Source organism: Pan troglodytes, chromosome 1 (assembly GCF_028858775.2).
Source record: "Pan troglodytes isolate AG18354 chromosome 1, NHGRI_mPanTro3-v2.0_pri, whole genome shotgun sequence".
NCBI classification, from domain to species: Eukaryota; Metazoa; Chordata; class Mammalia; order Primates; family Hominidae; genus Pan; species Pan troglodytes.
In genome coordinates this window covers 23,732,036-23,756,285 of record NC_072398.2, presented here as the reverse complement: position 1 = coordinate 23,756,285, position 24,250 = coordinate 23,732,036, and the positions used below count along the sequence as shown (strand labels likewise).

General features: G+C 38.1%; 1 protein-coding gene across 18 annotated transcripts in view; it reads right to left on the bottom strand.

Moving 5' to 3' along the window:
- The window catches only part of ENAH (ENAH actin regulator), a 154,714-nt gene that overhangs the window by 42,393 nt on the left and 88,071 nt on the right, over window positions 1-24,250 (bottom strand). For all 18 annotated transcript variants that reach the window (XM_063800653.1, XM_054668545.2, XM_054668688.2 and 15 more), the window contains 1 exon segment: window positions 17,691-17,868. In XM_063800653.1, coding sequence (XP_063656723.1) covers window positions 17,691-17,868 — 178 coding nt within the window.

Here is a 24,250-nt window from a genome sequence, read left to right as displayed (position 1 = left end):
TCTGACAAGTGTCAGAATGCAGGTAAACCATTATTGCTGCGTAAGACAAAACATTTCCAATAAAAAATTCCCAGTCTTTCTCACAGTTTAAACTATTAACATTCTTCACTTGGTATCTTTAAGCATCTTCTTTCCACTGACTTTAATTTCATACTATCATGTAAAATATTGATCTAAATTCTGATAGGTTGCTTAAATTCTACTGCAGTTTGCATTTCCTGAAGATGCTAAATTATTCATGCCATCATATGCATAAGCCTAACAGAACTTCCTGCTTAATACTGATACCATTAACTCTTTCTTCATTCAGTCAGGGCAACAGAGCAGAATAAGGGAAAGAACACTTATTGTCCAGGTTGAGTAAATTCAGTAATACGATGTTTTCAGCATACTTTTTAACACTAGCACTGATATTACATAAACCTTACATTTTACCTATGAAAGGACATTTCTCTTTAAGTTAGGCCTATTGACTTTTTTTTTTTTTTTCATGGCTGTCCCTTTATCGCTAATGCAGTTGTCAAACAGCCATCCTTCAGGCTCACCCCTGCCTTTAACATACTTTACCATTAGGCGTTTTGTACAAGCAGGGAAATGTAGAAACGCTGGGTAAGTTAGCAGTAGTGGAAAACGACAGGCTGTTTAGATTTGATTGGCATGACTGTATTTTATTACTGTATATAATTACTACAGTAGACTCTGCATTCATGATTTTCACAACCAGCAGTTTCTCCTATTAGCAATTAGTCCCAAGGCAATTGATAATGTGGATATGACCCATCTCAGCATTGTTTCTTACGATTAAATGAGATGTTTGCTTAAAGACTGGCTTGAATCTGATTTGCATTCTCTGGAAGGCTGGTCAGTTGACTGGGTGAGTGATCACAACATCAGCATCTAAATTAGTGGTGTTCACACTTCGGACCATCAGTAACGCCCCCAGGTATTTCTCTCATGATTGCAAAGTTCTACGCAATACATTTTTGAGACAGAATGAAAGCAAATGAGTTTACGTTTGCTCAAAGGTATCTAGAATAGAAGGGAGGCAGATACTGCAGTGGTACAGTTGCTGCATTAAAAAAAAAAGTTACCACATTGCAGGGCACTGTGCTAGGAGGCATAAGGATTACAAACAGTAAATTTTATTCAAAGCAATGCATTTTTAAAGTGGCATTTTGAAACATTTTCAAAAATATTATTTCAAATTTTGTTTTAAAATGTGATTTAAAAACTTTTCTATATCTCAGGAAATGGAGCATCGTGCATATATAGCTACACATGAAAATGTACCATCATAAACATCCCCCCCCCCTTTTTTTTTTACTCAACCTTAAGGCAAAACTGTATATATGATTGGGTTTTTTTCCCATCCTTTATTTCTTGCAATCCTCTCCCAACTTATGACCCGAATGCATTTTATTCCCTTCTAAGCCAATATGAAAATCACTTCTATCAGTTGATAACTTGCTGAAAAATTATTTGTCTGCACTGGCAATAGTCTTAATATGTTCCTCAGTCCACCATGTTTTGAAAGCCGTTTATTTTTAGTCGTGAAATGAATGGCCCTGCCTCTAGCTAAAGACACTTGAAGAGGCAACTGGAAGTTGAGGGGCCTATCATTTACCAATCCTGTCATACCCTAATGCCTCCAAAGGCAAGAGTAACCTGTGTCCTCAGGTTCATTGCTCTGCTTCCTCTTCCTGAACACAGATCAAGACTTGCCCATCAAATGCCCTCCTACCATTTGTTACTAAGGGCATTATTGAGTATATGCTCAGAGAAACCACCATTCTGGCAGAATGCTACTTTAACACAATTAGCATCTATCAGAGTGTTGGTTGACTCTTTAATCAGCGCTCTTATCTATTCAGTTACACAAACCAGAAATCCACTACCTTTTCTTTTACTCCTATTTAACCAATTTTCAAGTCCTGTTAATGCAACCTCCTAATTTCTCTCTCCAAACTCTCTCCATTGCCACTGTTCTTGTTCCATGATCCCTTGCTTAGTCATGTTCAGGGTGGGGCAACAAGTATCCCAGAAGCTTAACATACATCAGTTGGGGCAGGGAAAAAAATAGTAGCACTTCCATTCATTAATTTTTCTCATCCATTTTACTGTTTTTTAACGTCTTATAATGTACTCAACTTGTCAACAACAAAGTACATATATATAAATAATAAACACACATGTATGAGGGGATAAGCTCAAAAACTGAGAGACCACCAACCTAGACAATTACATTAGCATCATCTAATTAAGTTGCCCATTCCAATCGTGGTATCTGTCCCCTTCCCCACAGTAGCCAGTGATACTTTAATAATTAACCAGATCAAATCATTGCTCTTAGTAAAAGCTCTTCAATTGCTGCCCACTGCTCTTAAGATAAATACCAAAATCCAGTGCTTGCCCCCCATGATGTGATTACCACGTATCTCATCCAATTCCTACTCTATTGCTCTCTAGGCTCTAGGTACACCGGTCTCTCAATTTCTCAAATATGCTGTATCACCTTTCCTCTGCAGAGCCTTTCTGAAACATGCATGTGCCTTCTACTTCTAATACTATTCTCTTGCTCAACTGGCGTGCCTCTTTTTGTACCAACTAGAACTTTCTGGCAGTCAACACTCAGAGTTACTATTAGCCCTCAGAAAACTAAAATAATTAGTTCTTCTTTCACTTGGAATCTCACTTCCTACTTCAGGTTTTATTGTATATGCTTTTTTCTGATTAGCCACTTCAAGAGATTTGAAAGGAGAGAAGTATAAATATAAAATTAGATAATATCAGATTTCCTAGGAGATATGAGAAATCTGTCTAAAGACTCTCGGGAGAAAAGTTTTAGAATGATATTAAAATTAAGCAAAAAGGTTCAAACTTATATTTGGGTACAAAAGAAAGAGGGTTTGTTTTCGTTTCTTTCACTCTGGATGCGAGTGGGCAACAGAGAGAAAATAAACCTGGAATAGCCTAAAAGCTGGAAGTTTCAGGGGAAAATGATAAAGGCACCCAATTCCATAGCGTTCAAGATAAGAGGATACCTCACATCATTTTAAGGAAACACAATTTCACTCTCTTATCCACATGTAAAAAACTGAATCTCCTTTAACCAAGATAGGTGTTTTTACTCTTTATAAGTAATTTAAAAAGACTTTCAAAGACCATGTCTGTTTTCTCCCACTTTTATAGGAGAAAAAAAGAATTAAGAGAAATACAAAGGCATGAGGTTTCTGATAACTACAGTAACATACTTAGGGGTGGGGAAAAAATGAAGGCAGTGAAGATAGGGCAATTCTGGGCAAGAAAACTGAGCCTGGACCAAGAGAATAAACCTCAGACATTTCCACAATTTGGTAAAGAATTCATCCCTGTTTACATTCAATCTGGCATTGAAAATGCTACACAGTTCTCCTTTACGTAATTTACCAAGTTTTAAAACGTTTATTTAAAAAAAAAAAAAAAAACTAAAGAATCTGAGGAAGGCTTCTTGCTTTGATTTTAATCTTTGCTTTAAAAATTCTTAAGATTTAGCCATTACTTTTCACTATACACCACACTCACACAATTAAAATAAGAGCCAGTAACTAAAACTAAGAAAGCATGCCTAGATACATAAATACATGTTTTTTAACTAAGATTTGCTTTTCAAAATGCCATGCATGATAAATGCTACAAGATGTATGAGCCCTGAAAACAGTACACTAATTGAAAGCCAGTCACAAAAAAAACCCCACATATTTTATGATTCCATTTATATAAAACGTCAAGAACTGGCAAATCTTCAGTGATAGAAATTATGTTAGTAGTTGCCAGATGCTGGGAGGTATGGAGGAAGTGGGGTAAAGGGACAATGACTTAAGGGTAGAGGGTTTCTTTCTGGTGTGGTTAAAAATGTTCTAAAATTGGCCGGGCACGGTGGCTCATGCCTGTAATCCCAGCACTTTGGGAGGCCAAGGCGTGCGGATCATGCGGTCAGGAGATCAAGACCATCCTGGCTAACACGGTGAAACTCCGTCTCTACTAAAAATACAAAAAATTAGCCAGGCGTGGTGGCATGTGCCTGTAATCCCAGCTACTCAGAAGGCTGAGGCAGGAGAATTGCTTGAACCCGGGAGGCGGAGGTTGCAGTGAGCCAAGATCGCGCCACTGTACTCCAGCCCGGGCGACAGAGTGAGACTCAGTCTCAAAAACAAAAAAAAACCAAAATGTTCTAAAATTGTGGCAAAGGTTGCACAACCCTGTGAATATACTAAAACCACTGAATTGTACCCTTTAAATGGGTAAACCGTATGGTATGTGAAGTAAAGCTCAATAAAGCTGTTACGGAAAATAACAAGTGCCATGCTGTGCATCTGTTCTTCATCTCACAATTGTTTATAACACAAAGTTTTAAAATATCCCAATGCCTACTGCTTTTTCCATTTTGAAAAGTATTAGAGGTGATTGGTGGAATTTTCGGTATTTTTATTTTCTTCTTCATGCTTCCTATACTGCTTAAATTTTTATAAATAGCACACGACTTTATCATCAGAAGAACTTATTCTCACTCGAAAAACAAAATGCTATGGAAATTACAGTTCTGTTAACAAGAGTGGTTCTAGATGGACAGAGCTCTAACTGGCTCTAGTCTGTTTTTTGTTTTGTTTTGAGGCAGGGTCTTACTTTGATTGCCCAGACTGAAGTGCAATGGTGAGTTCCAGTGAAGTGGAACCTCAAACTCCCAGGCTCAAGTGACCCTCCCACCTCAGTCTCTTGAGTATCTGGGACTACAGGTGCATGCCACCACAACCAGCTAACTTTTTAATTTTTTGGAAGAGACAAGGCCTCACTATGTTGCCCAAGCTGGTCTTAAAATCTTGACCTCAAGTGATCCTTTCACCTTGGCCTCCCGAACTGCTGGGATTACAGGCATGAGCCACTGCGCCTAGCCTAGCTCTAGTTTCTAACAAGAAAACTGGACATAAAGAATGAAGTGACTCTATGAATAACGCCAACATGACCCCAAATGTTTGGAAAGACTGCAAAACCAGGACCTGAATACCCTTTCCAAACACCAGAGCTGGTTAAGAGAAGGCATACAGTGGCTGTTCTGCCATCACACTACTTTCCAGGAGGAATCAAACCCAAAGGCATTTTTTAGGTCATGACTCTCTCAGTACATATCCATTCAGGATGGTTCATCAAAAACCAGGACTGTCCTAGTTAAACAAAGACAGCTGTCTCCTTTTCCATGGGAATCCTATTGCCCTTGCCTTCTCTATCTCTCTGCGTGATAATTCCTGGTATTTCAAGAAGCTGCTTACCAAGAAGCAACCTCTATCTAAAACAACACACGACAGCTAATATTTAAATGACAAAATTGTCCACATTTGCTTTTTGAAATTCAAAAATATGTAAAATTCTATTAAAATAGTTTGGTTGAATACATAAAAATTAAATAAACTGGGTTTGTCTCACATGGGATTTACTAAATAGAATTAAAGATGGCCAGGAGCAGTGGCTCATGCCTGTAATCCCAACACTTTGGGAGACTGAGGCAGGACATTGAGGCCAGGAGTTCAAGAGCAGCCTGAGCAATGTAGTAGCAAGGCCTCATCTCTACAAAAAAATTAAAAATGAGCTGGGTGTGCTGGCATGCACCTGTAGTCCCAGCTACTCAGGAGGCTGAGGCAGGAGGATCCTTTGAGTGCAGGAATTCGAGGTTACAGTGAGTTATGATCACACCACTGCACTCCAGATTGGGCAACAGAGCAAGACTCTCTCTTAAAAAAAAAAAAAAAGTTCTGTACTTTATTCTAAGATTGATAGGAAGCCATTGCAGGGTTATTGCTGCATACTACAATAGTCATGCAAAAACCCACTCTACCATCTTCCTAGCAATATAAGGCTAATTCCATTAGTTATCTGCAGAAGAGACTGGAGACACATTTCCTAGGCACCCATATCATTCATCCAGTCTTCAAAGTGGGACTGTTTCAAGGCTTGAGGAAAACTTTAAATCAATGGGAAACCAGTGAGTATTTCTGAATAAGAAAAAGTAATTCTCTTTGTTACAATATTACCACAGCAAAGAGCAGGATAATATTTGCAAAATAAACTCCTTCATAAAAAATGTATTTCTTCCTACATGAATGACAATGTAATAGCCAAATACTCTTGAAATTTTCCAGAACACAGAAGTCATTTGTTTTCTCATGTGAATCATTTCAGAAATTACAAAAGCTCACATAAATAGCAGGTCTACCTTGTAAGAATTATTTTTGGTATCTTTACATGAGTAGCATTCTATATTTGTTTCCTAACTACCATTCTGCACCATTCATGTTACTTACACTGCCTTGTGGATATTTTTGACCATGACTTATACTCTCTACACAATTAACAGCCTCCTTAAGACCAAAAATTTTGAATTATTTGTTTCTCTCATCTCATGTAACATAGTACCTTAACAGGAATACAAATAATTCCAGTTAACTACAGCATTTCTTCTCTTAGATTAGAACAGCATCTACCCCTTAGGAATTTTTTATGTATTAATGAAATAATGTCACAATATTTTTCATACATGAAATACCAACTAACTTCAAAGATACTGCTATTCAACACCATCTTCAAAAGACTCCTTAGGATTTTTCTACCTTACCTAGATTACGAAAACAGGAATGCCCAATGTTAACTCAGAGGCAATGCCCCAAAATATGCACATGGGCGACCTGACAGGGCACCATCACGCTTCCAAATGCAGGAAAGCACAGCCGAGATTAAGCTGTAAAAATCGTGGAACAGGTTTGGCTGCTGCTGTGTGTTGTGAATGGTCTCATCAGAGTGGAAGTGGTTCCTGCAATTCATCTCTTATCATCAGTGGAAAACAAGACAGACTATTAAAGCCTCTCTTTATTCTTGTTTTAAGAGGAAAACGTTCCACACAGAGGTATCAAAATTTTTGACTATTTAACATCCAGCAAAATGCTTCTTCAATTTATGAGCAATAAAGGATAAAAATTCATGAATAAAGATAAAGTAATTACATGCAAATTACTATCCTCCTGTAGGAAAGCATGCAAATAATTACAGATGACATCCTCAGGTCATTGTAGCACCACTGAATAAAGATCAAGCCTATTGTAAAATAAGCCTGGAAGAACTGAAGTCACTAGCTGGACATGCATCAGACAATAGATTATAAGGTGCCTAACTGCCAGAGAAACAAGGAAGTAGAGAAAAGGGAATGAAAGGCAGACAGAATATAGTGTCTGTATGACAACAAACTCCAGGCTAAAATAACTTGCTATAAGACATGAAACCCATATTTATCACAAAAATAGTATCTGCCTCTTTTTAGCCATTTAATCATTCCCACCTTGGGGCAGGACAAGATGTCTTAAGTCCCACAACGTAAGACTAAAAGCTGTGCTCATGAAAAATGAGGCTTCATAAGCTAAAGCAGCTTTCCCAGACAGTTAGTGAACAAGAACTTAAAAGTCATAGAAGTTAATATATGAAAATGTATTTATTGTAATTTAGTATGAACAATTTATAAATCCACATATATGAATATGTAATTCAGATATAATTATGAAAAAATCACAAAAAAAATCACAAAAAGAAAAATCACAAATGTACTGACTGAGACAGAGCTAGAAACAGCTAGTAACAACAGTTACTGCTATTAAATAGACAGTGGTTACAAAGCTAATTGCTGGGCAATTTTTATATATTAAGCATCAAAAAGGCCATCAGACCTACATTTTCCCTTTCATTGACAGATGATAACAGCAATTAGGAATAATTTTTGCCACTTCTGTGACTTGCAAAGTCCCACTTCTGGCCAGCCCTCCATAATGTCCTCATGGGGGAGGAGAGAAGATGAAATACAGAAAGGAAAAAGACAGGAAGAAAGAGTTCTCTGTTACAGGCAAAGCTAGGCATGTCCATCTACATTGAAGAGACAGAAAATATGGAATAATCAAGCCCATCTGACACACGGCCTTTAAGATTTTTTTGCTTTGCTAGGCTGTTTGGAAAAGATAAAAAGACTATAGAAATCCCATTCTTAGTCAACAGCTGTCCCTCCTAAGTTATGGCAGTAGTTTTCAAAGGTCTTGTTCCTAGGATCCACTTATATTCCTAACAATTATTAAAGACCCTAAAGAGCTTTTGCTTATGTGGGTTACATCTATCATTATTTACTGTACTAAATAACTAAATTACATGTTTTAACTTTTAGGAATTCACTTTTAAAACAACTAAAAAGCAGTTATATTTAAAATAACATTTTAATGAAAAATAACTTTCTCAGAACAAAAATATTAAGTGATTAGAATGCCATGGTTTTACAAATCTCTTTAGCATTTAACACTAAATATTAAATAATAATCCAGACAGCTAGATTATTTCAATTGCTTTTGTATTCAGTGTGCTGTGGCATGCTGTTCTGGCTGAAGTATAATGAAGAAGATCCTTGAAACGGTCCAGAGGGGGACCCTCAAGAGTTGCCATGGACCACACTTTTTGAATCCCTGAGTTAGAGGTTTAAATTCAAGATTCCCAATTTTACACCTGATTTAGCCCAAAGGAAAATTAAAACATGGAGAACCAGCAAGTACACAGTAATTTAGGCCTTATTAGCTCTAATGATTAGGACATCTGTAAACTTTTTTTTTTTTTTTTTTTTTTTTTTTTAAAAGACACAGGGCCTCACTGTAGCCCAGGCTGGAGTGGTGCAGTGGCGTGATCATAGCTCACTGTAAACTCAAACTCCCAGGCTCAAGTGATCCTCCTGCCTCAGCCTCCCAAGAAGCTAGGGCTATAGATGTACGCCATCATGCCCACCTAATTTATAATATATGTATTTTTAAAGACAGGCTCTCACTATGTTGCCCAGGCTGGTCTGAAACTCCTGGCCTCAAGAGATCTTCCCAAAGCACTGAGATTACAGGCCTGAGCCAGCATGCCTGGCCCTAATGAGAATCAGCCTGGCCTGAGGTCTGTAAACTTTAAGAGGATAAGCTACTATCAAATATTCACTCAAATTTTCTTTTTAGTGACTATGAATTATTAGATATAATTTCAAGCATTAATCAACACAAATATTAGAAGATAAAGCTATAGTCATTTTCTGGTCCCAATTCCAACCCAGAACTTCGAGGTTGTTCCTGTGTATAAATGGGGGATCACAAAACAGAAGCATAAAGAGAGGGAGAGGGCAAGGGAAGAGAACAGAAGAGAAGCATCCTTCCAAGAGAGTCTGGCCCTAACACATCCATGGTAGGTAAAGAATACCTAAATACAGTCCTTGGGAGAACTGATATTAGTTACTCAAACAATTTTCCTTAGAGCTTAACTGTCTCACAGCCCTGGTTGAGAAAGGCTAAGGAAGCGGCTGAAAATTGAGGCTTTGAGGTATAACAGGTAGGCCACAGGATCTGGAGGCCTAATTCAGTAGCTCCCAACCTTTTCAACAGCTAGAAACCCTTTTATACTGTAATTAACCCCCTTGAACTCAATATTTAGAGTCAATCTGCCCAAAGAAACTGTATTTATCATTAATCTTAAGAAATTAGTGAAGTTTCTTTTGCCACATTGTGAACTATTTAAAGCCAGAATTGTGTCTACGTACCTTTCTTTCTAAAACCTGGACTGAGGCTCACAGTGAAACTCAAACTGATGCTGAATTACATTTTCATTTTTACCTGTTTCTCCCAAAGTACTGATTTTCTTCATATAGTAGAAATAATTTTAGGTGTCACACACATTATATTCAAACATATATGATACTTTCCCGGAGACATCTATTATTTGTTGTTGTTGTTGTTGTTGTTGTTTTGTTTTGTTTTGTTTTGAGACGGAGTCTCACTCTGTCGCCCAGGCTGGAGTGCAGTGGTGCAATCTCGGCTCACTGCAACCTCCGCCTCCTGGATTCAAGTGATTCTCCTGCCTCAGCCTCTTGAGTAGCTGGGATTACAGGTGCGCACCACCATGCCCAGCTTATTTTCGTATTTTTAGTAGAGATGGGGTTTCACCATCTTGGTCAGGCTGGTCTCGAACTCCTGACCTCGTGATCCACCCGCCTCAGCCTCCCAAAGTGCTGGGATTACAGATGTTAGCCACTGCACCCAAGACCTCTATTATTAACATGTGAGAATAGGTAGCCAGAATTCTTTCTTAATGAAAAAGTTACCTAAGTGAAGTACAATCAGAACCACATTGGTTCCCTGTTTAAATTCACCTCATTCTACCACTGTTTGAATTTTCTTCTCTATTTCTGCCTCCACTCAGGAACTGAATGCTTGACTTACAGCCTCCAGTAGCTCCCTTTTCAAACCACAGCTAGCTTTCTGGAGTACAGCTTTACTCACATTATCACTCTTGCTTGAAAACTTACACTGAATCTCTATCACCCAAAGGTCTCAAACGCCCTTCTTGATCACCTACCTTTCTGAATTTATTCCCACCAGGCCAAACAATTCCCTCCTCTACAAACACAGCTCATTCTTCCCACTTTTTGTACAGGTATGCTATTCCTCAGGCCTGATATGTCTTTCCCCCTCATCTTCCCATGCCTACAGTATGTCCAACTTTCAAAATCCAGACCTGAAAGTCAGCTTGTCACTAATATGTTCCCGGCTGCTCCAGTGAGAAGGCGGCTCGTCCCCTTCACACACCCAATACAGTATGTTATCTGTCCTCAGACAGGTTTTCTCTTGTGTGTTATGGTTGTGCCTTACCTCCCCTGTAAGAGGAGAAAGAAGATCTGTGAGGACAAGACTTGTGTCTAATTTGCGCTGGCATACAGATGCACTCAAATGATGGATGAATTAATTTGTCTATAGAAAAAAAGAAAACACCCAAAAGATATGTCTTTACTGGGCAGTTAAGACAAAGCAGATGTTGGAGAAAATTTGAAAGCCTACTTTTTTTTCCCTCTAAGTTAATCCACATAGAATTTTCATTTTCTTTTTTTTTTTTTTTTGGACATTAGCATTCAAAATAACATTTTCTAGTTTAATACTATGCCTTTGCCTTGTTTAATTCCCATGATATCCTGACATAAATATTCTCATGACTCACATTTTATAAATTAGGAAATAGCTTTAGAGAAAGCACCAGAGGGAGAGACAGAACTAGAGTCTTTTGACTCTAAACTCAAGTTCTTTCTACTAAATCACAATAAAGACCTTAACATTTTACTTAAAAACACAAAACTAAAAGTAAATTCAAATTTTCGCTTTCCTAATTTCTCACTCTAAACTGACTTCCCTCAAAGGCGTTTTTAAAAATGCTTTGAAGATCTTGAACTGAAGGCCCGACAAACGCAGTAAAAATAAATGGCCTGAAGGCTCGAAAACCCAATCCCCTTTGTGCCTCCCTTTCTAGGTATGGACAGCCTGGGGAAATCCCAGCTCTCCATGTCAACCTTTCTAATTGGAAATTGGGAGTGACAACAGACATATTAACCTCACATTACTGTGATTCACAAAAGGGAGGACTGTGAGAGGTAAGTATGAGAAGAAAGTAGAGCAGGCAGACCTACGAAAAGACTGTCCCCACCTACCCAATCCCCAAACCTGTTACTCACTTAATACTTAGTGAACAGATTTTTTTTTTTTTTTTTTTTTGAGGCAGAGTTTTTACTCTTGTCACCCAGGCTGGAGTGCAGTGGCACGATCTCAGCTCACTGCAACCTCCGCCTCCCGGGTTCAAGCAATTCTCCTGCATCGGCCTCCCGAGTAATTGAGACTACAGGTGCCCGCCACCACGCCCAGCTAATTTTTGTGTTTTTAGTAGAGATGGGGTTTCACCATATCAGCCAGGCTGGTCTCGAACTCCTGGTCTCAAGTGATGCACCCGCCTCGGCCTCCCTAAGTGCTGGGATTACAGGTGTGTGCCACCGCACCTGGCCAAACAGATAGGTTTTATAGGGTTCAAAATGTTAATTCTCCAATAAGATTAGTTGTTTCGGAAAGCTAAACTAAAAAACTTTGTCCAGGGTTATCTTTGGGATTCTTTTCAGGTCCAAATTTTTAAGATTTCATGAAAGCATTAATAAAGAACCGCAAATGCAGTATATCCAGAACCAAATGTGTTATCTACAGCACAGTATTTCCTCTTCCACCCTCTTTCACTCTGTCTCTGGTTAACAGGACCATCTTTACCGGGGGCCCAAACTGACACACCTGGTCATCATTTTAAAACACTGTTCTCTCCTTCCCGGCCTGCCCATTACATCTTACTGACAAAGAGAAAAGAGGTTGAGTTCTAAGACCTCGGTACAAAAGCCACTAATGCCACTGTCTAGCTGTGGGTCCTCGCATCACTACAGTAGTGACCTTCTGTAAGTGCCAATCTCATTTCTAAAACAAGGATAATACCACCAACCTTGTAGGGTTGTTATAAAGATGACTGGTTATGTATACGCCAGATTAAGACCAAGCACACAGAAGGTGACCAATAAATAGATCATTATTCCTGCCTCAGAATGGCTTTAATTTCTATGTGAGGACAAAGGTAGAAAGCTAGAACACTGCCATGGCAGGTATAGCCAGCACTAAATGAAAGCTGGTCACCTCCTCTTCATTCTGCTCCTCTCCTCTCTCTACTTTGTCAGTTCAGGCCTCATCTTTCTCACCGGTATTATTACAACAGTGTCCTGAATTGATCTTCATGCTTGTAAACTTGCATGCTCACCACACTTGTCCTAAAGCACAAACTTGATCATATCAATCCTTTATTTAGCATCCTTCAATGACTCTTCACCACCTCCATGATAACATGCACACTCGTCAGCACTAGGCCCTTCCCAACCTTATCTCTTGGGATGCCCTGCTCCTGACCCCCACCACATAAATTCTCATGTCCAAGCCACATCATGGCATATTTGTTATTTCCCAATTGCTCCATGCTCTCATGCTTCCAAACCTATCTAGAATGTTCTATCACTGATGAGCCCTCCCCATTCTTCAAACATAGCTGAAACATCACCTTCTCTTCAAAGCTTTCCCTGACCCTAGAATTTTCTTTGGTATTCCGAAGGCCTTTCTTCACACTACATTCGCAAGCTGTATCCTAATTTTGCTGGCCTTGTTTCTGGCAGCTGTAGCCCGACTGTGACATCAGGCAAGGGACAGGCTTTATTTATCATTTTTGTATTATTCCCAGTGCCTAACACAGTTTATAAAAAATACGCTTTACTGAAAATATTTGTGTGATATAAGCTTAATATTGTTTGCATTAATATCAACAATCTGGAAGACTAAAAAACAAAACTGTCACTATAAAGTATTTCTAGAAACTACTGAGATTTTTTAAATCCTATTAATTCCAAACATAAAGAGATTTTTAAATGCTGTGATAAAACTCATACAAATGTACATACTGGAAGGTATGTCAGGCCAAATTATCATTAAAAAATGAAATCTCAATATTATAAAACCTCTGGAAAATTTCAACCATAAGGAAGGTATGACTTTTGACCATGTTCTCATGTTCAATAGATTAAAAAATAAAACCCAGCAAAAGTAGTCTTTTAGATAATGGTAAAATACTTATTTTGGGGTGTTCTTTTTGAAAAGGCATGCTTCATCTTGGCTGAGAACAAAAGCAGTGGGATAATCTTACTGGTTATGCATATAATTTTCTTTTTTTTGGATTTAAAAATTATTTCCTATTTTCAAATGATTTAAACCTTTTTAAAAAATAAAACAGTTGGGCAAATTTGCCTCCACCAATTATCACAAAAATTAACTTTGTAGTTTATATAATCCATAACTATTACCTATAAAAATCTATAAATGTACTGGATAAATAATAGAGAAATCAAAAATATCACTTTAGGTAATACACCCATTTAAAATTGAATCCATTTCCATGGAGAAAGGAAAAAATACACTGTAGCATTTGGTATAAAAGGAAGAGCACTAATTCAGCTCTTTTTCAAAAATGTTAGAACATGTGATTTGTGTTTTTTTAACTTCCAAATATAACTCACTGTATTTAGCACCTTCTGTACTTTCCAGTATATTAGATAATTGCATACCAAGTTAAAAACAAAATAAAGGAAAACATTTCTGCCACCCACCATTTTCATTAAAAAAAGGAAATATCACACAAACACACAGAGCACCTTGTAAAGGTTGGTATGACTAGCCCCCCAGAAAGCTGTTTTTTATAAATTTAAAAAATTTGAGGACTTAGGGGACACGGGAGAAGAGGAAAGGAAAATTATGTGATTATTGGTTTTAGCACAAAACGTGAGCTAGTAATTTTCAAATTCAGTTCTAGAGAACCATGGAGGCATCTCAGTGGTTGCAGATCCGGAACCCTACATCAATCAGAGAAGCTCCATATTTTTTGTCCATTTATACACTGAACTACCAAAGATCTCATTTGCACAAAAATGTCCATAACTTTTTAAAGTCTGAAAATCACTGAGAAGGATTAGCCGATGACAACAGTGGATAATATTGATATTAGCACCTAATAAATAAAAATACAAACAGAAATGTTTAATATGGAAAAATGTTTTAACAAGTGGTAAAACATTAAGAAACAGGCAAGACTAATATTTGTAGTTGCTTTATCAATAAGTTTGTTCTGCTTCTCATCAGTTTTATCAGGCTACAGTTTGTAAAGGGAAGGGAGATGTAAGTTAAGCCTTTTCAACTTGGTTTTGGAAGAAAGACAGTAGATGATTTCAGCAGCCAATTGGCTGTGAATCCAAAGCAAAGATTTTTGGCAGGGTATGATCAAACTGAGAGGTGACATTATTGGGTATGTTTGTTTAGATAAAGGGGAGGTGGCCCATATAATGTTGGGGTAGGGTACATACCTTTTCTACACTGGAGAATCTGCGTAAGAAATTATATCTATTCCCAAGAACACTCCTGATTCTTTTTTTTTTTTTTTTTTGAGACAGAGTCTTGCTCAGTCGCCCAGGCTGGAGAGCAGTGGCACGATCTCAGCTCACTGCAAGCTCCGCCTCCCGGGTTCACACCATTCTCCTGCCTCAGCCTCCCGAGTAGCAGGGACTACAGGCGCCCGCCACCACGCCCGGCTAATTTTTTTGTATTTTTTAGTAGAGACAGGGTTTCACCATGTTAGCCAGGATGGTCTCAATCTCCTGACCTTGTGATCCACCCGCCTCAGCCTCCCAAAGTGCTGGGATTACAGGCGTGAGCCACCGCGCCCGGCCCTGATTCTTAACATCTTACTCTCTCCCATGCTTCTACTTCCACACTAATTAAGGCCATCAAAAATAAGAAATAGTACTTAACTACAGTAATTTATGAAAACAGTCATTTTCTAAGTAAATCAGACTATTTAGAACTTAGCCATTCTATATGGTTTTTTTCCATCATGAAAAACTACAGAACTAAAAGCTTCCTTGCCAGTGACTGATCCAGAATACCAGGAGGCAGCTGTGATGGACTCATTTCTTCCACCATTATCTCTCTTTCCTCAGCCCCTAGTATGAGTGGTTGAGATTGTGACTGAGAATAAAGTATCAAAATCATCTAACAAGAAGCCTTTTTCCCACACTAAAATGCTTGTGTAGCTTGTAAAATGATGGCCGATTTTCCTATTTGCCAAACTTTCTATAATGTGGAACACTGTTTCTTAATGCTTATTACCTTACAATAGAGAATGTAATTGAGTCTCTCCACATTAAGATTCATTAATTTGAAAAGATCAAGATTTAAAAAAAGGCTGTGCACGGTGGCTCATGCCTGTAATCCCAGCACTTTGGGAGGCCGAGGTGGGCAGATCACTTGAGGTCAGAAGTTTGAGACCAGCCTGGCCAATATGGTGAAACGCCATCTCTATTAAAAATACAAAAATTAGCTGGGCGTGGTGGTGAGCACCGGCAATCCCAGCTACTTGGGAGGCTAAGGAGGGAGAATCACTCGAACCCGGGAGGCAGAGGTTGCAGTGAGCCAAGATCGCGTCGCTGCACTCCAGCCTGGGCAACAGAGCTAGGCTCCGTCTCAAAAAATAAATAAATAAATAAATAAATCAGAAAAAAAAAAACCCATTAATTAGCATTTGCATTTTGAAATCAAACCATATGACTACTCATTGAGAGAAACAATCCTTTCCATTTGGCTAAAAACTAAAAATCAAAAGTCAATGACAAGAGGAATAATAATTTTAACTACTTTTTAAAAAGGAACATTTAGTTCCCAATATAAGTTCCTAATATCAGTAACATTTAGTTTCTAATAGCAACGGATACACTTTTGAAAGTTTAGAAATAAAAATAATGCTAGTTTGTTCTAAAACACGGGATAGTCAAATGTCTACTCTCCAAACTTTGATACCTTAATTATTTATCACATAACTGACCTATCCAACAAGATATTAAGAAAAAAAAAAAAAAAGAATCACAATTCTAGCTTCTTCCCTATGGTAAAACTACAGTAAATGAAAAGCAATTCTATACCTATGATAGCATGCCAATAAAATACTGACACCTAGGAGAGAAGTACAGAGACTTAGAGAAATGACCTACATACAAGACTATACAGACTTTCCTATGCTATTTTCTGGACTTAGAGACACACCAGGCCAAGTTCTAGTGGTTTATTTTCTCAAACTAGACAAAATATGCAACCTATGTATAAGTTATGTATTGATATTAATTTCCTCAAAAGAAGATCTGATACAAAACATCTAAAGGCATAACAACTTTAAGTTTCTGCAAGATCCCAAAATGTCTTCTTGCTCTGAAATTAGTATTTGACAGACTAACACACGAGCTAGATGCTTCAACCCTTTTTAGTATAAGGCAACATATACATTGTTTAATGTATTTATAACAGATTTTGAACAGATTTTGATATTCTACACTTTCAACAAAGTATCAAATTTTCATCTGACTGAAACTCTTTCCTCTTAAAATATATATTGTTTACAGTACATTTATATCATTAAAATCATTACTAAATATACAATATAGGCAAGAGTAATCATATTTGTGTTTTCATGTATAACAATTATTTCCTGATTATAAAATCTATCTCTTCAAAGAAATAACCACACACTGGTACATTTTTCTATTTTTTAAACCAAGACAAAACTAAGCTTATCCTTGACATATATACAGTTTTTAAAAATTGAGATTTTTTAAAAAAGTGATTTCTATATATATTTCTAACCAATATGCACTATCAGAGGAGATGCAATTCATGACTGATACCACCTGAGGGCACTCCTAAAATCTTTAAAAAACCGAGAATCACATTTTTACCTACTGGGAAGGAGACCCAGTCCTACTTCAAGTCCATGGTTTGAAAAATGTCTTTCAGAAAACATGTGTTTCTTTACACAAAGATGATAAATAAGCATAATTCCTATCCACTGCATATTCTCTGGGCTTCATGTACTTGCAACGAAAGTGTTTCTAAAGCAGGATGAAACACATCTAAATACTTCAAATAAAAGGGTTACAGAATTAAAGGGAACTAAACTCACAGGATTATCTTTCTAGATTATACATTTATCATCAATAAAAAGTTCACATTTCTATAGAAAATAAAAATTCAAGAACTTCAAATATATACAAGATCTAAAAGTTAACAAACATTTGTTTTAACATATACATGGCACTTCAGTTCAAGAATACAAGTAAATCTTCAGTTTTGCTTTGTCTCTGGAAAAAGAAAGAAAATACAAGTAAACCATGGGCACCTTACCTGTTTCCTGTGAATTTAACACTTCTAAGGCATGCATCATGGCACTTGCGAAGACATTGGCATCCTCTTTGCTGCCAAAGTTGAGACCATACACCTGTCTAGCATCTCGCCACTGGTGGAAGGTCTGTGTAGCTTGATTGTACTTCAACCCTTTAGGAATGGCACAGTTTATCACGACCTAAAAAATAATAATTCTTTATAAAGTCAAACCAATAATTGGCAAAATCAAGGATGTCAACAAATGCTGATTGTATATATTCATTCAAATGTGTTCCTAACAGACCTTGGCAAAAATTGCTTAAACAATTATCTGGGTAAAATCTACACAAATATCAGTCTGATAGAAGTTAAGCTTTTCGCTGATTACAAAGGTCTGCCATAAAACAGTAAATCAGCCGGGCACAGTGGCTCACGCCTGTAATCCCAGCACTTTGGGAGGGCTCGAGGCAGGCAGATCATGAGGTCAGGAGATCGAGACCATCCTGGCTAACACGGTGAAACCCCATCTCTACTAAAAATACAAAAAATTAGCCAGGCGCGGTGGCGGGTGCCTGTAGTCCAGCTACTCGGGAGGCTGAGGCAAGAAAATGGCGTGAATCCAGGAGACGGAGTTAGCAGGGAGCCAAGATCACACCACTGCACTCCAGCCTGGGCGATAGAGCGAGACTCTGTCTCAAAAAAAAAAAAAAAAAAAAAAAAGTAAATCAGCAAAACAAAAAAAAATTTTCCTCATTAAATATATTTTAACTTGTTAGCTGAAGTTTTACAAATACAAAAAAGTATACACAACCTAAGAGTCTATCTCTGTGAATGTTCACATGAAGTCAGTACCCTGATTAAGAAATCAAACAGCAACACCAGAAGCCCCTCTTCTTAATTCCTCCCACCTCCCAAAAGGTACTAGCCACACTTCTAACATCATAAATTACTACATTTATATGAAATCCAAAAACTAACATATCATTCTGAGGAGGGTCTTGAGTATCTATATAGGGGTCTTAAGTATCTTTCATTAGATTTATTTCCTATTATTAATCGAGTTTTGTAGGTTTTTGGATTTTATATAAATGGAGTTATACAACATGTATTAAACGTATCTGCTCTCTTATCCTCAAAATTGTAAGAGCCATCCACTTGTTGCATGCAGCTGTGGTTTGTTCATTTTCACTGCTCTATGGTAGTCGTTTGTATAAATCATATTTATTTAACCATTCTCCCATTAATGAACAATTGGATTATTTGCAGTTTGGGCTATTAAAAATTGCGATGTTATGAACTTTCTACTGCATGTCTTTTGGTACAAACAAGCATTCATTTTTGTTGGGCATATACCCAGGAGTGGAAATATCACAGGACATGTGTATGTTCAGCTCTAGTAGAAAATTCCAAGTAGCTTTCCAAATTGGTTCTAGTAATTTACACTTCCACAAGAGTATACAAGAGCTTGTGCTACTTCTACATACTATGCAACATTACGACTGGTACTGTCAGTCTTTATTTTAGCAATTCTGGTGGGTATGAATGCTTTATCACTGCAGTTTTAGTTTGCATTTCCCTGATTTTTATTAGGTATCTAGATGTCTCTTTTTGTGAATATCTGCTTGAATTAAGTCTCTTGTCCATTTTTCTCCTGAGTTGTCAACTTTTTTCTTCTTTGATTTCTAAGCCCTTTATATATTCTAGATATGATATCATTGTTGGTTATCTGTGATGCATATATCTTATGCCATTCTATGAATCGCCTTTTCACTCTTAACGGTGTCTTGATGGATGTAAGTTCTTCACTTTGATTCTGTTCAAATTAGCAATCTTTTCCTTTATAGTTACTGCTTTAGTGCCCTGTTTAACAAATGTTTCTCAATCACAAGGTCATGAAAATATTGTCCCATATTATCTTGTAGAAGCTTTATTATTTTACCTTTCATATTTCTATCCCCAATCCAACTGGAATTGATCTGTGCCTATGGTGTGAGGTAGGGATCAAGTTTGCTATTTGTTTCAATATGGCTGTCCAAATGATCCAGCACTATCACTGTGCTGCAGGTTTGCCTGCAGCACATAAATCAAGTGTCTATAAGGCTCTATTTTCACCTACAGATCAATATGCCTTTTTGCCAACTCTACAATGTCTTAACTGTTGTAGCTTTATACGAAATCTAGATGACCATTAGAGTGTGTCTTCCTGTATCATTCTTCAAAATTGCTTTGGCTCTTCTCAGTCCTTTGTGTGCAGCTAGTTTTACATTCTGATTATCAGTTTCTACCAAAGAAATTTGGGGGACTTTGAGGTTGCATGAAAGCTAACATATCAATCTGAGGAGGCTCTTAAGTATCTTTATAGGGGTCTTGAGGATCTTTCATTAGATTTATTATTTTCTATTATTAATCGAGTTCTAAGTATTAGAATCTTCTAATATTCCTAATAATTTACATTAAGGTTTTTTCCTCTAAATACACAATCATGTGATCGGCAATAGACAGCTTTATTTCTTCCTTTCCAATCCGTTCACAACGTATTTATCTTCATACACTGGCTAGAAATAACAATACAATGCTGAAAAAAAGTGTTCATAACAAGTATCTTTATTTTCTGATTTTAGAAGGAAAGCTTTCTCAATTAAACCGTTAAAAGTATGATCTTTCACACCAGGCAGGTGGATCATGCCTGTAATTCCAGCACTTTGGGAGGCCAAGGCAGGTGGATCACTTGACGTCGGGAGTTCAAGACCAGCCTGGCCAACATGGTGAAACCCCGTCTCTACTAAAAATACAAAACTTAGCCAGGCGTGGTGGCATGTGCCTGTAATCCCAGCTACTTGGGAGGCTGAGGCAGAAGAATCACTTGAACCCAGGAAGCAGAGGTTGCAGTGAGCTGAGACTCTGCCACTGCACTCCAGCCTGGGCAACAGAGTGACACTCTGTCTCAAAAAATAAATAAATATATAAATAAATAAATGACCTTTCATGTAATAATTTTATTGATATCTTTTATCTGGGGAAAAACCCTATTACTTGACAGCTAAGGGTTTCCATCATGATTGAATACTGCATTTTATCAAGTCCTCCCCAACATCTCTTGAGGTGACTGGTTTTTCTGTTTTTATGCAGTAAGTTACACTGATGATTTTCTAGTATTAAACCAACCTTACATTCCTAGGATAAACAATCTTGGTCCTCATATATCAATTTTTATAAATCTCTAGATTTTTGTTTGATATTGCTCTGAAATTTTTACATGTACTTTTATGAGTGAGATTAACCTGTAATTTCCTCTCTATTGTATTCATACCAGGTTTTGATACCAAAGTAACGCTGGACTTAAAATGAATTGGCACTGTGGAGTTGACAAAAAGATAGGCATCCTCTTTTTGTATTCTCTGGAAAAAAGTACGTAATACTGGTGTTCTTTAAAGGTTTGGTTGAAAAGGACACCACCAGTAGAGCCAGCTAAACAAAGTTTTCTTCCTTTTACTTCTTTTAATGATAGTCTTAATTTCTTTAAAGTGTTTTCGTAGGAATTTCTACATCTACATTTTCAAAATTACTAAAATAAAGTAGCTCAAAATATCTCCTTAATCACTTAAATGTCTGTAAGATTCACAGTGATGTCCCTTCTTTCTTCATAATGGTTAAACCATTCTTTTTTTTTTTTTTTTTTCAAGAGCTGTCCCTCACAAGGACTTTAGAGACAAACCTCTCCTCCTTAGTGTGTTTGCTTTCTACTGCATTAATTTCTGCCTTTTTTTTTTTTTTTTTTTTTTTTTTTTTGAGATGGAGTCTCGCTCTGTCGCCCAGGCTGGAGTGCAGTGGCATGATCTCGGCTCACTGCAAGCTCTGCCTCCCAGGTTCACGCCATTCTCCTGCCTCAGCCTCCCAAGTAGCTGGGACTACAGGCGCCCGCCAACACACCCGGCTAATTTTTTGTATTTTTAGTAGAGACAGAGTTTCACCGTGTTAGCCAGGATGGTCTTGATCTCCTGACCTCGTGATCTGCCCACCTCGGCCTCCCAAAGTGCTGGCATTACAGGCGTAAGCCACTGCGCCTGGCCTGTTTCTGCTCTTATCTTTATTGTTACCCTCTTTCTATTAATATTCTATATGGCTTTAATGGCCTATTATTTAATTTCTTGAGATGCATCCTGAGTTCTGGCTGAAAAGTCAACAATACTTCTTTTTCAAGATAAACATTTTAGCCTCTAAATTTCACTTTAATCACAAGTTTAGTTGCATTCTATTGGTGTTAATATGTGGCATGTTCATCATTATTCAGCTCAACCAATTTTTCTTATTTCATCGTGATTTCTTCTCGTACTCATGGACTATTCAGAAAGGTATTTCTTAACACCTACACCTATGGGATTCTCTATTATCTTATTTCTAGATTAATTCTGCTGTGACCATACACTTTGTATGATTTTAATCCTTTGAAATTTGTTGACACTTTCTTTAGGGCCAAGCATATATACAATTTTGAAATTGTGACGTACATTTCAAAGGTATGTGGTATATATGTCAATTAGGCTAGGGAGGTAATTGTATTGTTCAAACCTTCTATACATTCTTACAGACCTTTTTTTCTGACTGCCTGTTCCATCAGTTACTAACAGAAGTAAGTTAAAGTCTCCTGCTGTGACTCATAAATTTGTAACCAGAACAAGAGGAACTGTGAAATATCTGGTTCCAAAATGGCAGCGCAGAAGCAAGCTATGGCAAAAACCACCACTACTTTTGCACCAACCTAATAGTTCCCTACTCTCCCTGCACCCCAACAAAACAAAATCAAGTATACAGCACCAGCAATATCCCACAACTCAAATAGGAGTAGGAGACAGTTCCTGGAGACACAGAGAAATAAAAAAGCTCTCAGCAGACAGTAAGAGAATCAGACCTCCATATCCACAATGGCCCTTCCCCACAGCCTGTTGGCACCAAGCACGCAAAAAATCTCCCCCAACTCATGCCTTCTACACTGGAAAAAGTGAGATCAAGGTAAACAACAAACTTCTCCACCATCCAGGGTTCATGGCAAAAGACCCATCTGTCATCTCAAACCATGGGAAGCATTGGGAGTGCCAGAAGGGAGAAATATCCCTGAGAACAGCCAAAGTGGGGAAGCAGGACTAGCCCAGAAAGTCTGCTCTGTAACTTGGCCAAAGGAGACACCGAGTCAAAGTGGCTGTTCAGCAGCACCATAGCCAGCCTTCCCACACTACCAGGACATCCCCATTGGGACTTCCTCAATTTGGGATGGGTAGCACTCTGTTTACTAGAACCTAGGCAAATCTGAACTTTTTTTTTTTTTTTCCTGAGACAAGGGCTTCCTGTGCCCCACAAGGCTGGAGGTAGCTCATGGTAATTCCAGCACTTTGGGAGGCTGAGGCAGGTGGATCACTTGAGGTCAGGAATTCGAGACCAGCCTGGCCAACATGGCAAAACCCTGTCTCTACTAAAAATACAAAAATTAGCCAGGCGTGGTGGCACATGCCTGTAATCCAGCTACTTGGGAGACTGAGGCAGGAGAATCACTTGAACCCGGGAGGCTAAGGGTGCAGTGAGCCGAGATCATGCCAGTGCACTGCAGCCTGGGTGACAGAGTGAGACTCTGTCTCAAAAAAAAAAAAAAAAAAAAAGATTAAATGTTATGCACATTTTACCATAAGGCTGGAGTGCAGTGGCTATTCACAGGCACAATCATGGGACACGACAGTCTTGAACTCCTGGCCCTAGGCAGTTATCCTGCCTCAGCCTCCCAAATAGCTGGGACTATAGGCACAAGCCACTGTGCCCACCCTCCTGATGTGGTTTTTATAAATATTGGGGTGGGGGTGTCACAATTCCTTAGAAGACACTAGAAACCCAAAGCTATTAAATTTTAACATTATCAGAAAATTAGAAGACCCATTTTAAGGCAAATCAATATCCCTGCTTGGCAAACAGCTTAAAATGGCAAACAAGAGAAAAGATGTGTTACATTTACTTTTTCAATTGTTCATAACAGAATGCTAGAAAAAGTTGTGGAAAATATAACTAGGATCAAAATTACATAAACTACTGTTTCCTTTTTCCAATATAAAAATTTGAAATCTGGGGTTGGGCACAGTGGCTCATGCCTGTAATCCCAGCACTTTGGGAGGCCAAGGCGGGCAGATCACGATGTCAGGAGATTGAGACCATCCTGGCCAACGTGGTGAAACCCTGTCTCTACTGAAAATACAAAAATTAGCTGGGCTTGGTGGTGCGTGCCTGTAATCCCTGCTACTCGGGAGGCTGAGGCAGGAGAATAGCTTGAACCAGGGAAGTCAGGCTGCAGTGAGCAGAGATCGCACCACTGCACGCCAGCCTGGCGACAGTGAGACTCTGTCTCAAAAACAAAAACAAATTTTTTTTAATCTGAATTAATTCCTTCACTCATCTAACCATTGAGGATAGACAGTACTGCAAATAATCTTTAAAAGTATTAAAATTAAATATTTTCAGGCTGGGCGCAGTGGCTTACGCCTGTAATCCCAGCACTTTGGGAGGCGAAGGCAAGCAGATCATGAGGTCAGGAGATCGAAATC